The sequence below is a fragment of the Sparus aurata genome, chromosome 1 (assembly GCF_900880675.1).
Source record: "Sparus aurata chromosome 1, fSpaAur1.1, whole genome shotgun sequence".
Classification (NCBI taxonomy): Eukaryota; Metazoa; Chordata; class Actinopteri; order Spariformes; family Sparidae; genus Sparus; species Sparus aurata.
The window spans coordinates 15,049,555-15,067,730 of NC_044187.1; the positions used below are offsets into that span (position 1 = coordinate 15,049,555).

The 18,176-nt window shown below is 42.8% G+C and overlaps 1 protein-coding gene across 2 annotated transcripts in view; it reads left to right on the plus strand.

Moving 5' to 3' along the window:
- Positions 1 to 18,176, plus strand: part of coro2aa (coronin 2Aa) — a 42,298-nt gene that overhangs the window by 12,815 nt on the left and 11,307 nt on the right. Inside the window, exons 1-5 of one of the 2 annotated variants that reach the window (XM_030414994.1) lie at positions 5,349 to 5,739; positions 13,593 to 13,793; positions 16,399 to 16,515; positions 17,132 to 17,281; positions 17,624 to 17,803. In XM_030414994.1, the coding sequence (XP_030270854.1) occupies positions 13,593 to 13,793; positions 16,399 to 16,515; positions 17,132 to 17,281; positions 17,624 to 17,803 (648 nt within the window). In that variant the 5' untranslated portion in view covers positions 5,349 to 5,739. Of the gene's footprint in view, positions 1 to 5,348; positions 5,740 to 13,592; positions 13,794 to 16,398; positions 16,516 to 17,131; positions 17,282 to 17,623; positions 17,804 to 18,176 lie in introns of those variants that run through there. The other variant, XM_030414984.1, reaches the window with a different exon arrangement.

Sequence of the window (18,176 nt, forward strand, 5' to 3'; positions counted from 1 at the left end):
TAGTTTCATTTTACACCTACTGTCAGTCTCACAGTACATAATGCCAGTGCTTTTTTTTCTCTCACACTCGCATTTTCACGGTGCCCTTTATTGGTCTTCTTCCCCCCTACACTGACAATTTTTTATCAGTGAGTCCAGTAATTGGAAACCGCTAAGTTGAATTTGAAAGCTCATGAACTGCCTTCTTTAATGTATGGTTCTCTTTTGATTCTGTTGGACTCACTTCAAGGTACGAGGCTCTCCAGCCACACTGACAATGAATGAACCCAAGATGTTTGCCTGCTTAGCATCACCTGTTTTACTTTTCTTCCCTGACAAAGAACTCTCCATCTGTCTAATTGAGCCTTGCTGTCGTGAATCCGTGTAGTTTGGCCGGCAGTAGAGCATTCTTGATTGCTTAGTATCACATTCAGTCATCTTTAATCTCATCCCAGATTTATCTTTTATCATTTGTCCTGAAATGCTTTCAAGGCCGAATCCCGAAGAGGACGCCCCACAGTTTGGGCCTTAACAGCGTATTGTAATAAATCCCTTGCTTTTGTAATGTGTTGCTAGATAAGTGTGACTTCACTACATCTCAGAGGCAAATATTGTACTTTTTACACCTTTTCGAACTATATTTTTTCATACCCTGCCTAAACCTTGTGCCATGTACCAACAACAACAAAAAAAAGTGTTTTTCTGAGCTTGTGAGAAGTGAACTTTATTAAAGACATGTAGTTCTCTAAACATCATAGTAGTAAACATCCGGTCACCTCCGCCGGTTGCTGCTGCAGTCAGGTTGATAAAGAGGAGTGAGGATAAGAACATGAATCAAGCTTTTTGTTCCCAAAAGTTTAAAAAGTAATCTTTGAGCTCTTCCCCCGTTTGTAAGCAGCTCTGTATCAGAGCAGAATCCACTGTGACTGTGGGCGTTTGTTCCTCCTAAAGGTTCGGCTCTGCATCCAGCTCTCTCCTCCCAAGAGATTCCCCAGCAATGGAGATTAATTTTTTTGTGTTGAATTAAAATTTTACATATGAGTATGAGTACTTTTACTCAAGTAAAGGACCTGAATACTTCTTCCGCCACTGAGCTATTGACATGTTTATTATTGTCAGAGAAGTTTTATCTCCAACTCCAATCACAATTTAATGTTTAATTCAATATAAATATCCTCAAAACCTGTAACTGTGCATGTTGGAGTAGTTAGTTGATAATTTAGTGAGGAAAATGTGTTTTGCCCCGTAAAACTACATTCATGACATTTGGTCATAAAATTAATATTGTTTCCATTGAAATGAACCCCCGAAATCAACATTATCCCTAAGTTTAGTTTTAATTCATATAAATTGCACTTGCAGTATGAATGGGAAACGTTGTCACTGACTCCTGTGTGACGGCTTTTTAAATCTCCTTTCTATGTTGGTTCAGGTGTGGCTCCTCATTTGCACAGTAAAGCAACAGAATCAGAGCGTCAAACAACATGCAAATTCATAACAAATTGAAAAAAAAGCTTGACCTTGCCTTTTTCTCCGTATTGCTCAGCACTAACGTATTGGTGCCGCACCAAGTGATGCAAAAAGGGTTTTATTTCCACGGTAGGAGGGTGTTGCCCTTTTATTTGCTCTCTGACCAACTCGTGTAAATTAATCCGTCATTAATGGAGTTTTTTGTGTACACTGGACTTCACCAGCTCCAGACGACTTATTCAATCATCAGCTGCACCTGTTCAGTTGAGTGTGCACTTGAATGGGACTGCGCTGTTTGCTCTGTTGCTGGAACACTTGATCACTGAAAGCTCGGAGTGAAAACACTCAGCTCAAGTCCCCCCCAAAAAAGCCTAAACCTTCCTACAGCAGCTTAGGCCCCCGAAACTGAAACACATGATTGTACTTGGCACTGAAACCAGGTGTTTTACAGTCAAAACACAGTCAGACGGCTAATCTGGAATGACAAAGTGAGGACGGGAAGGCCATTGTGTCTCTGCTGTGTCAAAGGCTCTGGCCTGTTTTCTCACAGCAGCCCGCTATTAGTCTGCGACCGTGTGATCTGTGATTAGAGAGTGAGCCTTGTGTTTTGGAGGTCTTCGGAAAGAGTCGCAGGCCTTTTAGGACTCATGCCCTGTCCTTATTGATAATTGCTACAACTCACACGTACACACACACTCAAAGCGCTGAGGTTTAATCCAGAGCCAAGAGCTGAATGAGAGGGAAATACAGCGCAGCCGGTAAAGTTGTTCATAAATCAAAGCTGTCTGTCTGCGTTGATAGGAGGAGTAGATACTCGGTGACACCGTCCAATCGCTCCACTGTCTGTCTGCTGGATATCTGTGACACACCTTTGGCACAGTATTGAACGGTAGATTGGAAAACTGCTCATCAGATTATAGCCAACGCGGGCATTTCCATGTAATTTCCGTACCTTTGATCATTCTGTCCTACTCATCCTTTTAATTTGATCTGTACGGTCACTGTCTAATGTTAGGGTTAGGACTGTATTAAAGGTTTTCCCCTTTTGATGAGTCCAACGCTTCCCACATCTTTTTTTTTTCCCCCCGTCTGTGCGTCCTGTGTGTCTTATCTCAGAGACAGTGTGTGACCATTGGACTTTGTTGTGTATTTGGGGGGGGAGATGTGTTTCGAGCCGGCTTTATCAGCGGTGTGTGTACGTGTGGGTGTGTGGTAGGTACATTTCTTTCAACTGTTGACGTACAACCACATGGACACACGTTCTGTATTGTGGGTGCACACACAAAACATCATCCAGCAAAACATGAGTCACTGCACCAACAGTAGATACTGTAGTTTAAATTGGCACCAGAATTGGCTGCTTACACATGAATTTATGCTGCATAATGATGATGTTTTTTGTGTTTAGACTGGCAAAAGACATGTATTTTGCTTTAATATGTCATTCTGGAGTAAAAACTGATTGCATAGTTCAATGGCTGGAGAAAAATGACACCATCCGTGCTTCCTATAAACCTCACTTTCCTTATACTATTCAGTCAGCTGCCAAATTTCCTTTTCAGTAGATCAGTTAGTGACAAAACCTGCCTACTTCTTAATAAAACAGAGTGGTTCATAGTGCTTTGTTCGGGATTTCTAGGTCAATTTGGCATTCGTGCAGTTGTTTTTTGTCTTTGGACAGTCGTCAGGTCGGTAGCGGTAGCCATGCTGCTAACGCTGTGTTTGCCACAACAGCATCAACAGCGGCAACAGCAGTAGCACAGGGAAACTTTCGAGGGTGAGAATTCAAAAAGTTGTCTTTTTTTTTTTTTTTTACATTGCAGAATAGTTACCTCAGCGCTCTGTCTACACAAAGCAATTAAGGCAATGGCAAAAATCCAACAATAAGACAAACATGAAACTTACTAGACTGAAAACAGATGAGGATACAGTTAAGAAAACTTGTTAAACCAGCATTTAATAAAACCTGAAACAAAGAAAATGCACGTACGGAAATTAAACTTTAAACTGAGGCTGTACCTCAATTAGATATAACTGTTGCAGGTAGCTGTAGCATCAGTAGTCCTGATGATCTGTACAACTGGCGTGCCGTATGCATGTTTGTGCAATAACAACAATTGATCAGGCCCTCGGCTACACCCTCGTGTGACCGTGTGAAAGCCAGTTGTCAGTGGCCAGCAACCCCCCCCGTCCTCTTATCGATCTGTTAGCTCTCCTAGCCTCTCATGCTAATGTTGCATTACATAACGCCTCAGCTTGACTTGGGCTGATGGCCGCTGTGGTCCAGCTGAACGGCTGAATGGATTTTAGGCTCTCTGCCAAACAATCCAGCAGCCGATGTAATTTAGAGTGCATGTTGCACTTCTTTGCTCTGACTTGAAGGTTCTCCGTCTGTGTCGGATCGAACTTCACAGATGACGGGTGGTTTGAGAGGGACGGCCAGAGATTATAGCATTAAGTGGAAATATGTATTTTGTGTGTGTGTGTGTGTAGTGGAGAACCTTTAATCTTACACAGTGTAACTTGTGAATGAAATAAGAACCTTTTTGGTTTTCCGAAAATGTGTCCAACTTTGAGCCTGTTGTGTGAGAGATGGCTTGTTACTAGTGGTGTAAATCACCAGTGTCATCACGATACTATACATCGATTCTTTGGAGAATGGTGCGATATTTATCGATTTTCTACAAAGTCTGTTACAGTATGATTTAGATTAAATTCAGGGGCCAATGATAGATTTGAGAACTTATCATCTGCCTTTTTAACAGGGTCAGCTACAGAAGATGATTGGATAAACCATCTGTCTCTCAACTCTTCAGAGTTCTTTGCATTTCTTTCAGTGGTATAAACTCTCAGGTTCTTCATTGCTAACCTCTTTTGGAGCCGCCATTGTTATTTCCAAATAAACAGTTTCTTCTCACGCAGATTGTTGCATCTAAAATCGCTATCAGTAGTTTCTCGTAGGATGCTGACTGGTGGAGTGGTTAGAGCGCATGCCACATACGCAGCTGACCCCGGTTCGATTCCAGCCGTAGGTCCTTTGCTGCATGTCACATCCCCCTCTCTCTCCCATATTTCCTATCTGTCAACTACTTAGTTAAGGTGTTTATGCCAGAAAAAATCTTTAAAAAAACCAAAAAAAAAACCATCATGTGATCATGAATCTGATCATGATCTCATGAATCCAGCTGTGCTGAAGTGACAGGAGGGAGGGAAAAGGGATGACATGCAACAAAGAACCTGGGATGTTAGCATTATGTAGTTAGGCTCTTTAAAGGGAGACTCTACCAAAGTAAAAAAAAGTTTAGATGTTTGTGAAAACTGGCATTAAATTCATATCAGAGAGCCTCCGTTAACAACTTGGAACGTGAAGTTGACTTATAACGGCACAGCACTATCACTGATGGTGTGTATTTATCCCTAATACTATTTTGATTTAATTTATTGTTTTATTATTGTCTTTTCAAGCTCTTCAAATGCGTTCATGTGACTTAGAGAAAGAACTTTGAAATGTCTCTGTTCGTCTCACCTTCCCTTACTGTTCGCCGGACCTTCTAGGAATGGATATATCTAGATAAGGAGAAAAGGTTATACGGAAGAGATGATGTAATTCTCTTTTTATGAGCTACAATTCTATCGGAAATAAGACATCTCACAAGTGGGTCATTTATTATTGAGCAACGTGGGTGAAGAGGAGCGCCTCCTCCTTCTCCTCAAAGATCGAGCGAGGAATCCTGATTGAGCAAACTCGCAGTGGAGGAGTGACGAGAGGGAGCGGCGCTCACAGATTACCTGCTGCACTCTCTCTCCCTCTCTCTCCCTCTCTCTCTCTCCCTCCCTCGCCCTCCTTGTAGTCACCTCCCTCTCAGGGAGTGTACACACACACACACACACACACACATACACACACTCACTCCTGCGCTGTCCTCCTGCCTGTTCACACACGCACTCGGCTTCATGCTGCACACACACGCCCACCGTCTCCTCTGACTGTCTGTGTGGACATCAAAGAAGAGAAAGAAGCTCGGACGGGACAGTAAGACTCAGGACGGGGCTGCCGGTGTGTGTGTGTGCGTTGTTGTGTGTGTGTGTGTGTGTGTTTCCATGTGTGTGTGTGGAAGCAGTGTTGACCCATGTGCTTGAGATAAAGCCAGACAAGTGATCTTTTTTAAAGGGGGAGTATTTTTGAAAAAAGTCTTTTTTGGCCTGCCACTTAGACGCAGAGTTGAACTTTTTCTCACTCAAGGACCCGTTGCTCCTTCTTCTCGTGCCGGTGACGACTCACTCGACAGGGTGAGTGCTGCAGAACTCCCAGTTTTGGCTCCTCACACACACACACACACACACCTCTTGCTCAATTGCATGCTCTTTCTTTCCCTTCCGTGTCGTCTCTGTCTTCATATCTTTCATATCCCGCCTGCTCAGATCTGTCTCTGCAGTTTCACATACCGTTATTGATCTTTTACTCTTTAGACCTCTGTCCACAAATCTCTATCTCTTTCTCTGTGTGTGTGTGTGTGTGTGTGTGTGTGAGCTCACTTTTTCCCCCTGGGTATTCAAAGTCTGTGTGCATGTGCAGGAGACAGGCTTCAACAAGATGAAACAAAAATCCTCTCCTCAAACATCCCTTCGCTTCGCTTCGCTTCGCCTCGCGTCTGTGCATATTTGAGAAACTATTTTTAAAAAACTTTCCCCCCGCGCGGCTCAGATTTATCTGACAGCCGACTCCTTTTTAGTTAATTATCCCGCTGCTCAAACTTGGACGAGTAGCCGCTCATTCGCTGCCACAAAAGCGTGGAAGTATTTTCTAAAAAGGAACAAAAAATGTCAATATGAAACTGAGGCTGTTCCACAACAGCGAGAATGACATCATCATCCACCGTCCCAGTCAAGTCATCTTTCACCACAGATGGCTATTTATGGCGGCGTCCACCCTTCAAAACACTACCATTCGCTGAAATATGCGCCTTGCGGTTTGAATGGCAGTCTGTTTGAGGTCTTTTCATTAAGCCTGCTATCCTGTTTCTCACGTCAAGGTTTACGAGCCGATGAGCGCGCAGTGCTTTCCATCCAGCTGTGGAAGTGAAGGTTAGAGCTCAAACCTCAAGACGTATTCAGCTCTGACCAAACTGCATCTGTAGCATCTTCTGTGTAGCTTTGTATTAAGTACCATGTAATACGTGCTAGTTAATGGATTACACAGCTCTTTTAGTTCCTTATAAGATGCTTAGTAACATTATTAAAGTGTTAAATGATAGCAACATAAACACGTTTATAAAGATTAGAGGTAACTACTTTTGAGAAACTTTTACAGTTTTTTTTTAACACTTTTTATAATTTGGCCTTATTACCGAGTAACTAGCCCTCATTACAAGGAACTTAAAGTGATATTATGTAACTTTTTTACCTTAAAGTACCAGCTTCAAAATCATTTTGATGCTACAGTGTCTTGTAACAGGGTGAATGGTGTCTCTGTAGGATCACAGCGTCATACATGTTCACTCCAATGTACAAGTTTTAAAAACATAACACTGATGTGATGTTATGTTTTTTTTTTAATAGATAGCGCCTATATTATGTCTGATAAATTGTTAAAGACCTGGGATTTGTATTTACGCGGTATCGCACTCAGAAATTTAGGGAGGCGCCAAATCACACAAAGCGGAAATTTCTACATAATGTTGCTTTAAAAGTTCCTTGTCGTACATTTAGACCAAATGCAATCATTGGCATGCTAACATACTTGTTCTGAAAATATGAAAATGCTAACGTGGTAACATTTAGCAAGTATACTTTTTACCACGTTCGTACTAGCATGCTAAATTTGACTTAAGCATTAAAACGACTAAAATATCGTGAGACGTGACCGATCGGTAGCCATGTCATGAAGTTGCCAGTGATGCTCAAGTTGTTTGGCTTGTTTACTTTTCCTCTGAACAGATATGTATTCATTTATTTTGGAAAACTCGGAGATAAAAAAGTTCTAATTTCACACTGACACATGGAGCAGGTTAAATGACAGAATCAGAAATACTTGAGAAGAAGCGTTGGTCTAAAGTGTGCAGTGTGAGTCTGTTGGGATCTCTTTACAGTAAGGCTGTCTGTGTTGTATCCTGTTGTCCTGCTTATTGTCCGGCTCATGGATGTTCCTTAATGGCTTTAATGGACACAGGGATTGTGTTGTCTTATCAGTGGGGAGATAATAGAAACTCTTAATGGCACACCAGTGATATGATGTGAGATGTGTCAGTATTGGTTTCTGATTCATCTTCGCACCAGCAGTGATCCAAGCACAAACGCCAATTCCAGCCGATCACAACTTTGGTCTCATTCACAGTTTTGCTGCACACTCATCAGGGTGATGGCTGAGATCTGGGACCTGCAATGTTGACTTAAAAAGTCAGACTGTGCAAGAAGCACATGCACTTTGATGATTGCACAGGTTTTAAACAAACCCTGTCATTAGTCAAATTGATGTGAAAGAGAAAATAAAGCAAACGTTGAAAATGATCACCTGAACTGTGTCTGGTGTAAACATCCATCACATGCTACAGACCCACTCTCTGCTTTCAGCTTGACCTGACGTACTCGTCGTAATTGTAAAGTCACACAGTTTTCGTATGCCATAAAGGATTATTACAAACATTTCAGGCGAAGTGGTTTAAACAATCTGTCTAAACATAAAGCAGAGCGCCTGGCTTTGAAGCCAACTTCCATAGCGGCCAAAGCGCTCAATTACAATGTCCCGTAATGCCCTGGGGCCCAATAAGACTTCTTTTCCATAAGCTTACATAGTAAAAGTAGCAGCAAAAAAACGGCAATATATCCAGAATTTAATTGTTGGATCCATGGTCTAAACTGTTGGCTTCATAACAGCCTAGTTGTCTGAGTAGTAAAGTTATAATATCCTGATGATTGATAGAAATGAAGGCCAAAACTCCAAAAAAGAAGATACAATCGGAACAATAGTGTAATCTCAACTTCATATCCAATTCTACCACACTTTGATTATATAAGTGTATATTCAAATGACTCATGTTGGCATTTCTTGTCTTTCTTTGTCCTTGAAATAAGCTGAAAAGATTCACCGCGGCCGCCGAGACAGTCCATCTGATTAGAAACTCATCTGTCCTCCAGAACAACCTCATTTTGTCAAGATTATTCGAATCAGAAGTTCCTTTCCACCCCCGAGTCGGTTGGTTTCATTATATCATCCACACCCTGCCCACCAGGCTCCCGTAAACGTTAATCATTAATCACTTTTGTCTGTTTATGAATTCATGCACCAGTGAAACAGCCTCCTAGAATAAAGGGAGCTACTGTGAGCCGATCTGAAGATCTGAATGTGCAAAAATTGGAGGCCAGGGCTTCGAGAAGCGCTTTGAAAACGTAACCATCTCTCTAAAGAAATGTTCAGAACAGAGACTAAGTGGGTGTTTGTTTATAAATCTGTGACGTCTGAACACTCACGTCCTCTTATAGTTACATTTATATTCAGGTGCCACAGAAAATGTGCATCCAGCTTCTTTTTTCTCCAGGTAAACACTCCCAGACAGACACAATGCCTGTCTCATCCCTTTACACTTATTCACATGTGTGCACTAAATGCAATGAAGCAGCTATTGGATTACCAGTGTGGCTGTTATCCTATTACCAGACAGAGGTTGTAAGCCGTCATCTGTGTATGATAGCAGACAGTCTCGACCGAGTGAAGTGTGTCTCACTCGGTCGGACGGACGTACTGTCACACCGCGGCATGTGTTCACACCTGCACACTCCCCGTCTTGAGTTTCACTGGGAGCGTTTACAAAACATTACATCCACCCCGTCTACAGATGGAGAAGGCGGGGCCGGTGCACGCTTTGGTGTTATGAATAGTGAGTTTCCTCGATTAGGTTTGGAGTCGGGAGGTCATCTTTGTTGGTACAGGAGAGGGCCGAGTGTCAGGATTAGCAGATTCTGAGTTCAGAACGTCTTTCTCCTCGTAGCTTCAGGCCTCAGTGCAGCTTAAGTAACCGATATCTCGACACCAGCAAGTAAACTTTGAACTCCCCTCTCCTCCTCCAGCCTTGGCAAGCCAAAGAGAGGAGTGGCTGCTAGTGTACGCGTTTATGAGTTATGAGGTCCTTAAAAGACAGCCCGTAGGTGAGGAATAGGTGAATACGTACGCTTTGCACATCGATATACAAGCAAAAACCCACACAAGAACCCTAGCTGAGCAAACCAGATGTACGATATATATCTCTTTTTAAAGTCATATCTGTGTTTTCAGTTTAGTTTTATGACTGTTTTTATAGCCCCCTTATTGCAGTTGCTGCTGTGACTCACTGGTCACAGACTAAAATAAATTTCCCTCTGACAATAAAGGACTGCATCTCTTTTTAGAAAAGGAACAAAAAAAAAAAGAAAATGCCAGACATAAAGCCTGTCAAAGAAGCCTTGTGTGATTAAGAAACGTTTTCCTGCTGTCAGTGAATGTGCCTGACTGTCTTTTGATCAGCAAGAAGCCCGGTGCAAAAATAGCCCGGATAGTGTTTTCGTCATCAGTTCTGTGAGGAGCCGAGACAGGCCGCCTACCATGCAGCCTCCTGCGTACCTGCTGCAAGACACAGCTGAGAGGAAGCTGCCACTGGCCTGATTACAACCTGCTTTAGATGTGACAAGATGTCTTAGCTTTCTGCCCTGGAAGGCTCTCCCTCTGGTCTTGTAAGCCTCAGCAACACATGAATGCTGATTATATCGACCCAGATGTGTTCCGTTTGTAAGTACATGCAGTCGACTGAGCAGTGCTTTAGCAAAAAACGTGCAACGGCTGCATTCAAAATTCAGGTCAAACGTGAAAATGTGAAGCAAGTGACAGTTTCTCTCAGTCAGGTCGATAGGTTATCAGGAGGGTTCCTTCAGGTTTTGGTTTTGTTTTTATAGAGCGGAGCAGGTGGCATTTCTTTTAAATGCGCAATGGAGTGATAATGATCAAGAATGTATCTAGGGTGGTTATGCATTACAACGCGCGCGTTATCAGGTACAGGGTTAGGTTTATAGAACGGTGACAAGTGACTTAACAACCACAGGAAACTACAGAGGAAGGTATGTCAGTAAATATACTGCATATGAAGAGGTACAGGTTCCTTGGTAGACCTGAACGTTGATTGATTGAGTTAAATATCAACTTTTTTTGCTAAATGTTTGGGCCAAGTGGATAAAAATGCCATGAATCCTAATGACTATGTTGATCCCCTGACTTCTCCTCTGAAGCACCACCTTTAGGTTGATCTCTTTAGTGACTTGTCTCGACAGCTGTTGGATGGATGGTCATTAAACATTCATGTTCTGCACAGTATGAATTCATTTCATCTCGTGCCATCATCGGGTCATAATTTGGCTTTCGTCTAATGGCTGCTGTGCTTCATTTAGCGCTAATGTCAGTTGTTAGCATGCTACTATGCTAGCATAAACATAGTAAAGCTTACACCTGCTAGATGTCACCTTGTTAGCATGTTCAGTGTGTCAAATGTTAGCATTTGGCCTAAAGATAAAGCAAGAAGATTTGCAAGTTATGCATTGATGTAGTTAATCTTTAGAGCCAGATCAAGATCTTAAGACACACGGTGGTGGTGCTCATACCGGTTCTGTCCACAGGGACCGCCAGAATCACCAAACAACAACCTTCCTTGTAGCTGCTTTAAAGTGCCACTTTAGAGCCTCACAAAACTGTTAGCTGTAGACTTTTAGACTTTTAGATTTGCTGCTTTTCTTTGTCTGTCGGTTGTAGACTGAATATATTTGGTTTTTGGACTGCGGGTCGAACCAAACGAGCAATCTGAAGATGTGTTCTTTGGCTAAATGGCGTTATAAACATTATTCAAGTAATTGAGAAAATAATATGAAAGGGTTGATAACAACTGCAGTTTTTGTAAAGCTGCGAAAGCGTTTTCAGTCATTTTGCATGTTATTTTTTTTTCCCCAGTTATTTGTTGTATTCTTATATCATGTACGCTGCTATTTGTCAGTATTTTGAGGCCATGCAAAATGCTGTCAAGGTGTCCATGTGAACGCTGCAGGTTCAGCTCAAAGGACGGTCATATGGAAGTGACTGATAGTGTCTCAGAGGCAGGCAGACTCTTGAACACCTGAGAGGTTTAATGAAGCACTTCGTCAGGTGGGGAAACATTCCAGCCTGACAGCATGAGGCTCTTTGTGACAGCCTTGGGGTAGAAGGTGAGAGGTGGAAGAGTAAACCAACACCTGGAGAGTCGCAATCCCCATCGGTGCATTTCTGATTCTCAGAGATTCTTCTTTAAATGTTTTTTTTCTTCAGCTGGATTTTTCTGTCCGTTTCATTCCCTGCTCGGCTTCTTTCCAGCCGGCGGCCACACCTGCGTCGTGCTAACCAAATGCTGTTATTTTTTACTGCCCTCGCTGTGATGTCACCCTGTTTGCATGTTGGATGTATTTATTTAGCCATCGTCTGAAAAGGCGAGCGCGCAGTCCACACAAATCAGTGGAATGATGTCATTGATTAAAAGGACAGGATTTTTTTTTAGATGACATCTGAAGGATGTAGCGTCTCGTCGTCCTTTGGCCTATTTTCGCTGCCCATTTGCTGCTTTGCTCTGTCCGTCTACTGGAAGTTGTTGTTTGGGTCCATTTTTTTTTTTTTCTGTTAGCATCTTGTCCGTCAACCTCCTCCACCCCTAATTCATAAGTAATGACCATGCAGCAGGCAGGCAGGGAGCCAGGCAGAGTAGCAGAGCAGACATGCTGGCTGGCCAGGCCTCGTCCCAGTGGACCAGGGCCACTTATCTCTCACAACATAATGACATGTGCATCGACTAGCTTTACGAAAGCGGCTAAAAAGAGACTCTGGATTTGGGAAGGCTGAGTTTATTTAGTGTTCTGTAAATTACTGAGGGATTGATTTTTTTATTTGCATAGTGAAATTAATTTGCCGGCCAGGACACATTAATCAAGGATGAAGGCTGGAAAGACATTGTGGAACTGACATTATTAAACGAGCAAATCTGTCTGTAACATAATTACAGTCATGACTATGAGTATTATTTACAACACATAAACAAATGATCTAACAAGGAATGAGAGTAACTCCTTAACCAACCAGATCTCATACATGTTGTTCTTAAATCAAACATTTTCACACTCGACTGTCGTCAGTGTTAATCTGCCCTCATTCACACATTCAGAATGACTCACCTCAGCTTGTTTTTGAGGGCTTTGCAGCATAAGAAGGTGTCTAATGAATTTATTATTTTTAAATATGCACATTTTTATCTCTAGGACGCTTTGAAGTGCCGACATAAACAGAAAGTCATGACACTAGATGATGATGTGTGTTGTTTCCTTGTACCAGACACTCACCAGACACATGTTGACCTAAAATACAACCCACTCAATAAACAAATGTCTGAGCTTGAGAAATTGTGGCATTACATTTTAACACACTGCACTGAGTTGACCCTGACATCATGTGCTTTGGATGCCTGCGTGGCGATGAAAACACTACATTCATTTGTTGGTTTGATTCTCCAAAGATCCCAGAGTAATCCTCCTTTTGGTGAATTGTTCAGTAATGCTCAATTTATGCTCAGCTCACCTAAATTGTGCATTGTTCTTGGTCCTTTGTATGAATACAGTAACATTACTAGTGTAAAAATAACAAATAGATATCAGTGAATACCATTAAAATAACAGAGGAAGTGAGGAAGCTACATTGTTCTTGAATCATTTTAACACAAGGCTCCTGATGCTCAGGTGGACAAGCATTGTCCATTAGAAAGGGAACTGATTCCGCCCCGTATTAAAGGACACTGCTTCGAAACGTACAAAAGCCTTCACTACCGGGATTTTCTATAACTTTTACTATAACTCTGTTTTTAATCTTGTATCGATAATTAAAGCTGTTGAACTTTGCTCTTGAAGCAGTGTGCACGCATTTTTTGGGAGGGAAACGGTTCACTGTCTAGAGCGAGTGCAGCTCATGTTTTGTAAAAGCGATCACGTCTCCCGTCGCTCCGCTCTTTTCTTGTGAGAGAGGAGCAGGAGAATAAAAAGCCCCATCACCATAACTGTGAGAGATGATTCTCCTTGACTGACCTCCCTCTCCTCCCTTTCCTCCCTCCCTCCCTCAGATGACATGGCGTCCTCAGTACCGCAGCTCCAAGTTCCGCCACGTGTTCGGTAAGGCCGCCACCAAGGAGAGCTGCTATGATGGCGTGCCAATCACACGCAGCGTCCAGGACAACAACTTCTGTGCCGTCAACCCACGTTTCCTGGCAGTCATCACCGAGTGTGCCGGGGGAGGGGCCTTTCTGGTCCTGTCTATCCATCATGTGAGTATCTCGACCTCACGGCAGGCTTTACAGACTCCTGTCAGCTTTTTAAAGTGGCACACGCACACACCATTTCACTATTTATGCTGATAACAGATAATGTCTCATCTCAGGCTACATGCTCATGCTAGGTCTGGTGTTATGCACACAAACAACTAAGCCAAGTTCTACCCTCACTGGCCAATTTATTAGGTACACCTGTACAATCTAAGGCAATCCAAAACAACCGCTCTTTCATGATTTCTACTTTAACAAAGCTCATAAATTTACAGTTTTTGGAACAGTCAGATATAGACATTTAAATTAAAAATTTTAGAATTAATGAAAGATAGTGACAAGAATAGGCATGAATGAGACAGGTGTACAGGTTGTTGTGTGGTTGTCATACAGCAACAACAAATTCCTCTGACAGCATATTTTTTAGATCTCTGTGGAAAAACATTGACTGCTTTTTAGGAGCCTCTGCTGCAGCGTCCATGTCAGCTGAAAGAGACATCTGTGTGACAGATGCTGCTGATTGGTTGAGGCAAAACAAAGTAATCCCCTAATCAAAGGGAAAATATTAAAATGCAAACACATAAAATTCATCCCATCCAAGTATTTTAACTGCATGGTGGCGCAGGGGTTATCACTGTTGCCTCACAGCAGGACAGTTAAAGGGTCGGGCCGTTCCGTGTCGAGTTTCCATGTTCTCCCTGTGAATGCGTGGGTTTCCTCCAGGTACCATCATAACATGCACACTAGGTCAGTTCTCTAATTTGGAGTTTGTCAGTAGTTGAAAGTCTGGACCTTCAATTTTGTCCATTCGTGTATGAAGCTTGTGGCTTGTGTAGTTCAAGGACCTTTGTGTTGGCTGGTGATACTACTGAACGGACTCTCATAGTGTTTGTTTTACCAGTTTTTACATTACTCATGAATTTGATCTCTCTGCTCGGGTATGTGCGTGCGTTTCCATCGTCTGCTCTGTCTCTCAAAACATCAACGTGAAAAATGGCACAAAGTTCCAAAAAGCTCTCACGTCCGGGCCTGTTGACGAAAAAGATGCAACGAAGAGACATGGCGAAAAACCCTTATGTAGCATAAATGGGCTTAAACAACTTTATCTTTAACCTTTGAGTGATTATTAGGAACAGAAAGTTTCCCCATAGATTGCAAATAGTATGTATTTTCTATCTATGCCGGCCTTTCTCGTTGCTCCCGCACTTCACAGCACACCTGGAGGAGACAGCTCTGCTCTCAGATTATAAATAGGACGGCAGCAGTGCAGCCAGAACAATCTCTGAACACTGGGAAACCCCCGTCGACTCCTCCGCTACAACCTAAACATCGCATGTGGTCTTTTTATTTTTTTTTTTACCTCCTCATCATTCTGTCTTATCTCCCTCACTAACCTCAGCTTAAACATGATCAATCAGCACCCTTCCAGACATTATTTATGAGTATTATCACATCCAGCGGCGTTATCAGAAACAATAGAGACCTCTCAAATAAACTCAGGCAGAGCCGCCTCGCTGGCGTGCTGGTTGAATTTACAGTCCCGCTGTAGATCTGGAGCGATTCATCAGGCTGAACACCTCTCCCTCCTGTCTCGGTCTGTCTCCATCTTTTAAATCGTCTCGGTGAGTTATCACCACCCTCCTGGCATGGACAGGAATTGCATACGAGCTTAGGAATGACATAACTCACGGTTTGACCCCACTCTTTCCCTCCTTTCAATGTCTCGAGGAGGTGAAACTTCTGCCCCCCCCCCCCCCCCGCGCACCTTCTCTGCTGCCTTCATGTGTGTGCACTTACAGATAAGCTATTGTTCTGTTGGGGGAAAGTAGTTAACACACATAAATATAAGGACAGAAGTGCAATGTTCAGCTTACCTTGTGCCTGAGTTATGTTGGCTGGAGGCATAGATAGTGGTTACATCATTCCCACCTCACCTGCACAGTAATCTAGCCTGCAGGTGTGTCAGTTGAGGGAAGGTTCTGTCCGTACCAGCAGTGTAATTAGTGTTCTTGTTGGGGCAGAAAATCTTCAGTAAGACTCAGCGGCTTCTCCCTTCTAACACCAGGGTGTGTGTCGCAAAGGTTCTTGTGCAATTCCATTTTCATTTGAGTCGTTTCACGCTCACATCATGAAGAAATTCAGCCACTCGTGTGCTGGATACTTGTTCTAACCTGCACAGATCGACTTCTGTTTAGATTCTCAAAGGAGAATCCCCCCCCCCCAAAAAAAAAAAAAAAAATTACAATTCACTCATCTACTCAGCCCCAAACAGAAAAATATCCATTAAATGGTTCAGTCTTGATGCTAAATCAATGCAGGATTCTTTTAAACTAAATGACTACATATCATGTGAATGGGTTTGTTCAGAGTCATGCATCACATAAAAATGATCATCCGGCTCCTTCCTGCAGTCCTGCAGCTGACTTTTACCTCATTGTTTTAGTTTAATCGCCAAAAACGTCGCTGTTTTGCTTCAGTTTCGCTTCACTTATCTAGTCAGCAACAAACCAAATATCCCAAAATGTCGAACTTCTCCCTTAATCTACGTGAATGATTTCAAATGTTCTGTGCTGTAAACTCTGTGTACTTTTGTGTGTTCATCTATCAGACAGGTAAAGTGGACCCTCACACCCCGAGAGTGTCGGGCCACAAAGGCAACGTGTTAGATGTCAAGTGGAATCCTTTCAGCGACTACTGCATCGCCTCCTGCTCCGAGGACACCACGGTTCGTACACGCCGAGCACATTTTCTGAATTTTCACCGGTTCGTTATCATTTTCCCTGGAATACGAGCATGTAGCAGCAGGGAGATAATTTTATTGCCTTCGCCCGTTTAGCCTTCAAGAAGAACTAGAAGTCATTCCACACATTCCTCAGCTCTGACCTGGCTCAGAGGCTCAGAGCAGATCTGTGTATACAGAAAGAGAAACCAAGAGTAAACAGGTTTTTTGTTTCCTCTTAATACTATTTTTATAAAGTGTGTCCTGAGGCTGTGTTTTCCTTTTTTCCAGATTCAGTCAATCCTGGATTATTTTCTTGGCTGTTAGATAGAAAAAGTGAACAGTGATAAATGATATCTTGTGTACTTGGTGCCCAAAGTGACACTTCCACAATGGTTGTTTGTCCAAACAATAGTACGAAACTCTACAAAATTATTTTAAAAAAGAATTTAAAGTAAGCAAAAAAGGATCAACCTGTCCAACCTCAGAAGTTTCTGTAAACTGTCCGACGTCTGCACAGCATAAAAAATTGAAGAGGCAGTTTTCTTAATCTCCATTTCGAGGACCGAATAATCTTGGGATGTCGGCAAAGACCAACCACTGTTTGTGTATGCGTCTACAGGTGAAAGTGTGGGAAATCCCTCCTCATGGCGTGCTGAAGAACCTGACAGTACCGTGGAAGGAGCTCCAGGGTCACAGCCGCAGAGTAGGCCTCATCGAGTGGCACCCGACTGCTAACAACATCCTCTTCAGTACGGCCTACGACTACCAGGTAGCACAAACAGACACACTCACGCACACTCGCCCTCACGCACCTCGGTGTGTGTTCCTACTGTGACACACTGTATGAGTAATTATGTATTTCGTTACAATGCAGCCAAACGGGTCGCAGCTGTTTGTAGCAGCACAGTAAAAGGGACACTTGGCGGATTTTCAACCAGCTTTATATGATTATGTTGAGGGTAGTAGATGCAAATGAACAGTGTTTAACTTCCCTCCATCCTGTGTGTATGTGTGTGTGTGTGTGTGTGTGTGTGTGTGTGTGTGTGTGTGTGTGTGTGTGTGTGTGTGTGTGTGTGTGTGTGTATTTGTTTGTGTGCCTTGACATGTGCAGGTGATGATCTGGAACCTGGACTGTCCGGAGCAGGTGATAAAGAACCCGGTGCGGACCATCAGCCACCACACAGACGTCGTCCTCTCCATGTCTTTCAACACCGACGGCAGCCTCCTCGCCACCACCTGCAAAGACAGGAAGGTCCGCCTCATGGATTCGCGCTCAGGAAACATACTGCAGGTGATGTTTTGTGCACGTTAACCGCTCTTATTCTGAAAGGCAGTTATGACAGTATGTGCCAGGTAATCTAACGCCCGGATCGCACTGGATGATTGACAGGTAGAGGCAGCTGTCTTGTCTGAAGCCAAATGCTTCTTAAATGAGAATGACGGCGGACCATCACGGAACATCCAACCCCTCATATAGTGCCTCACATGTCACTGTAGATAAAAAGTGTGATTAGGGCAAATATTTTTAGGGTTTATATGAAAAAAAAATACACTATTAAGATTTAAAGAAATACAAAAATCTACCGTCTGTAGCACAAATACTCTGCAGCTTTATTTTAAATTCAATCTAAGGGGCTCAAAAGATGCAAAATCAGAAGCCAATT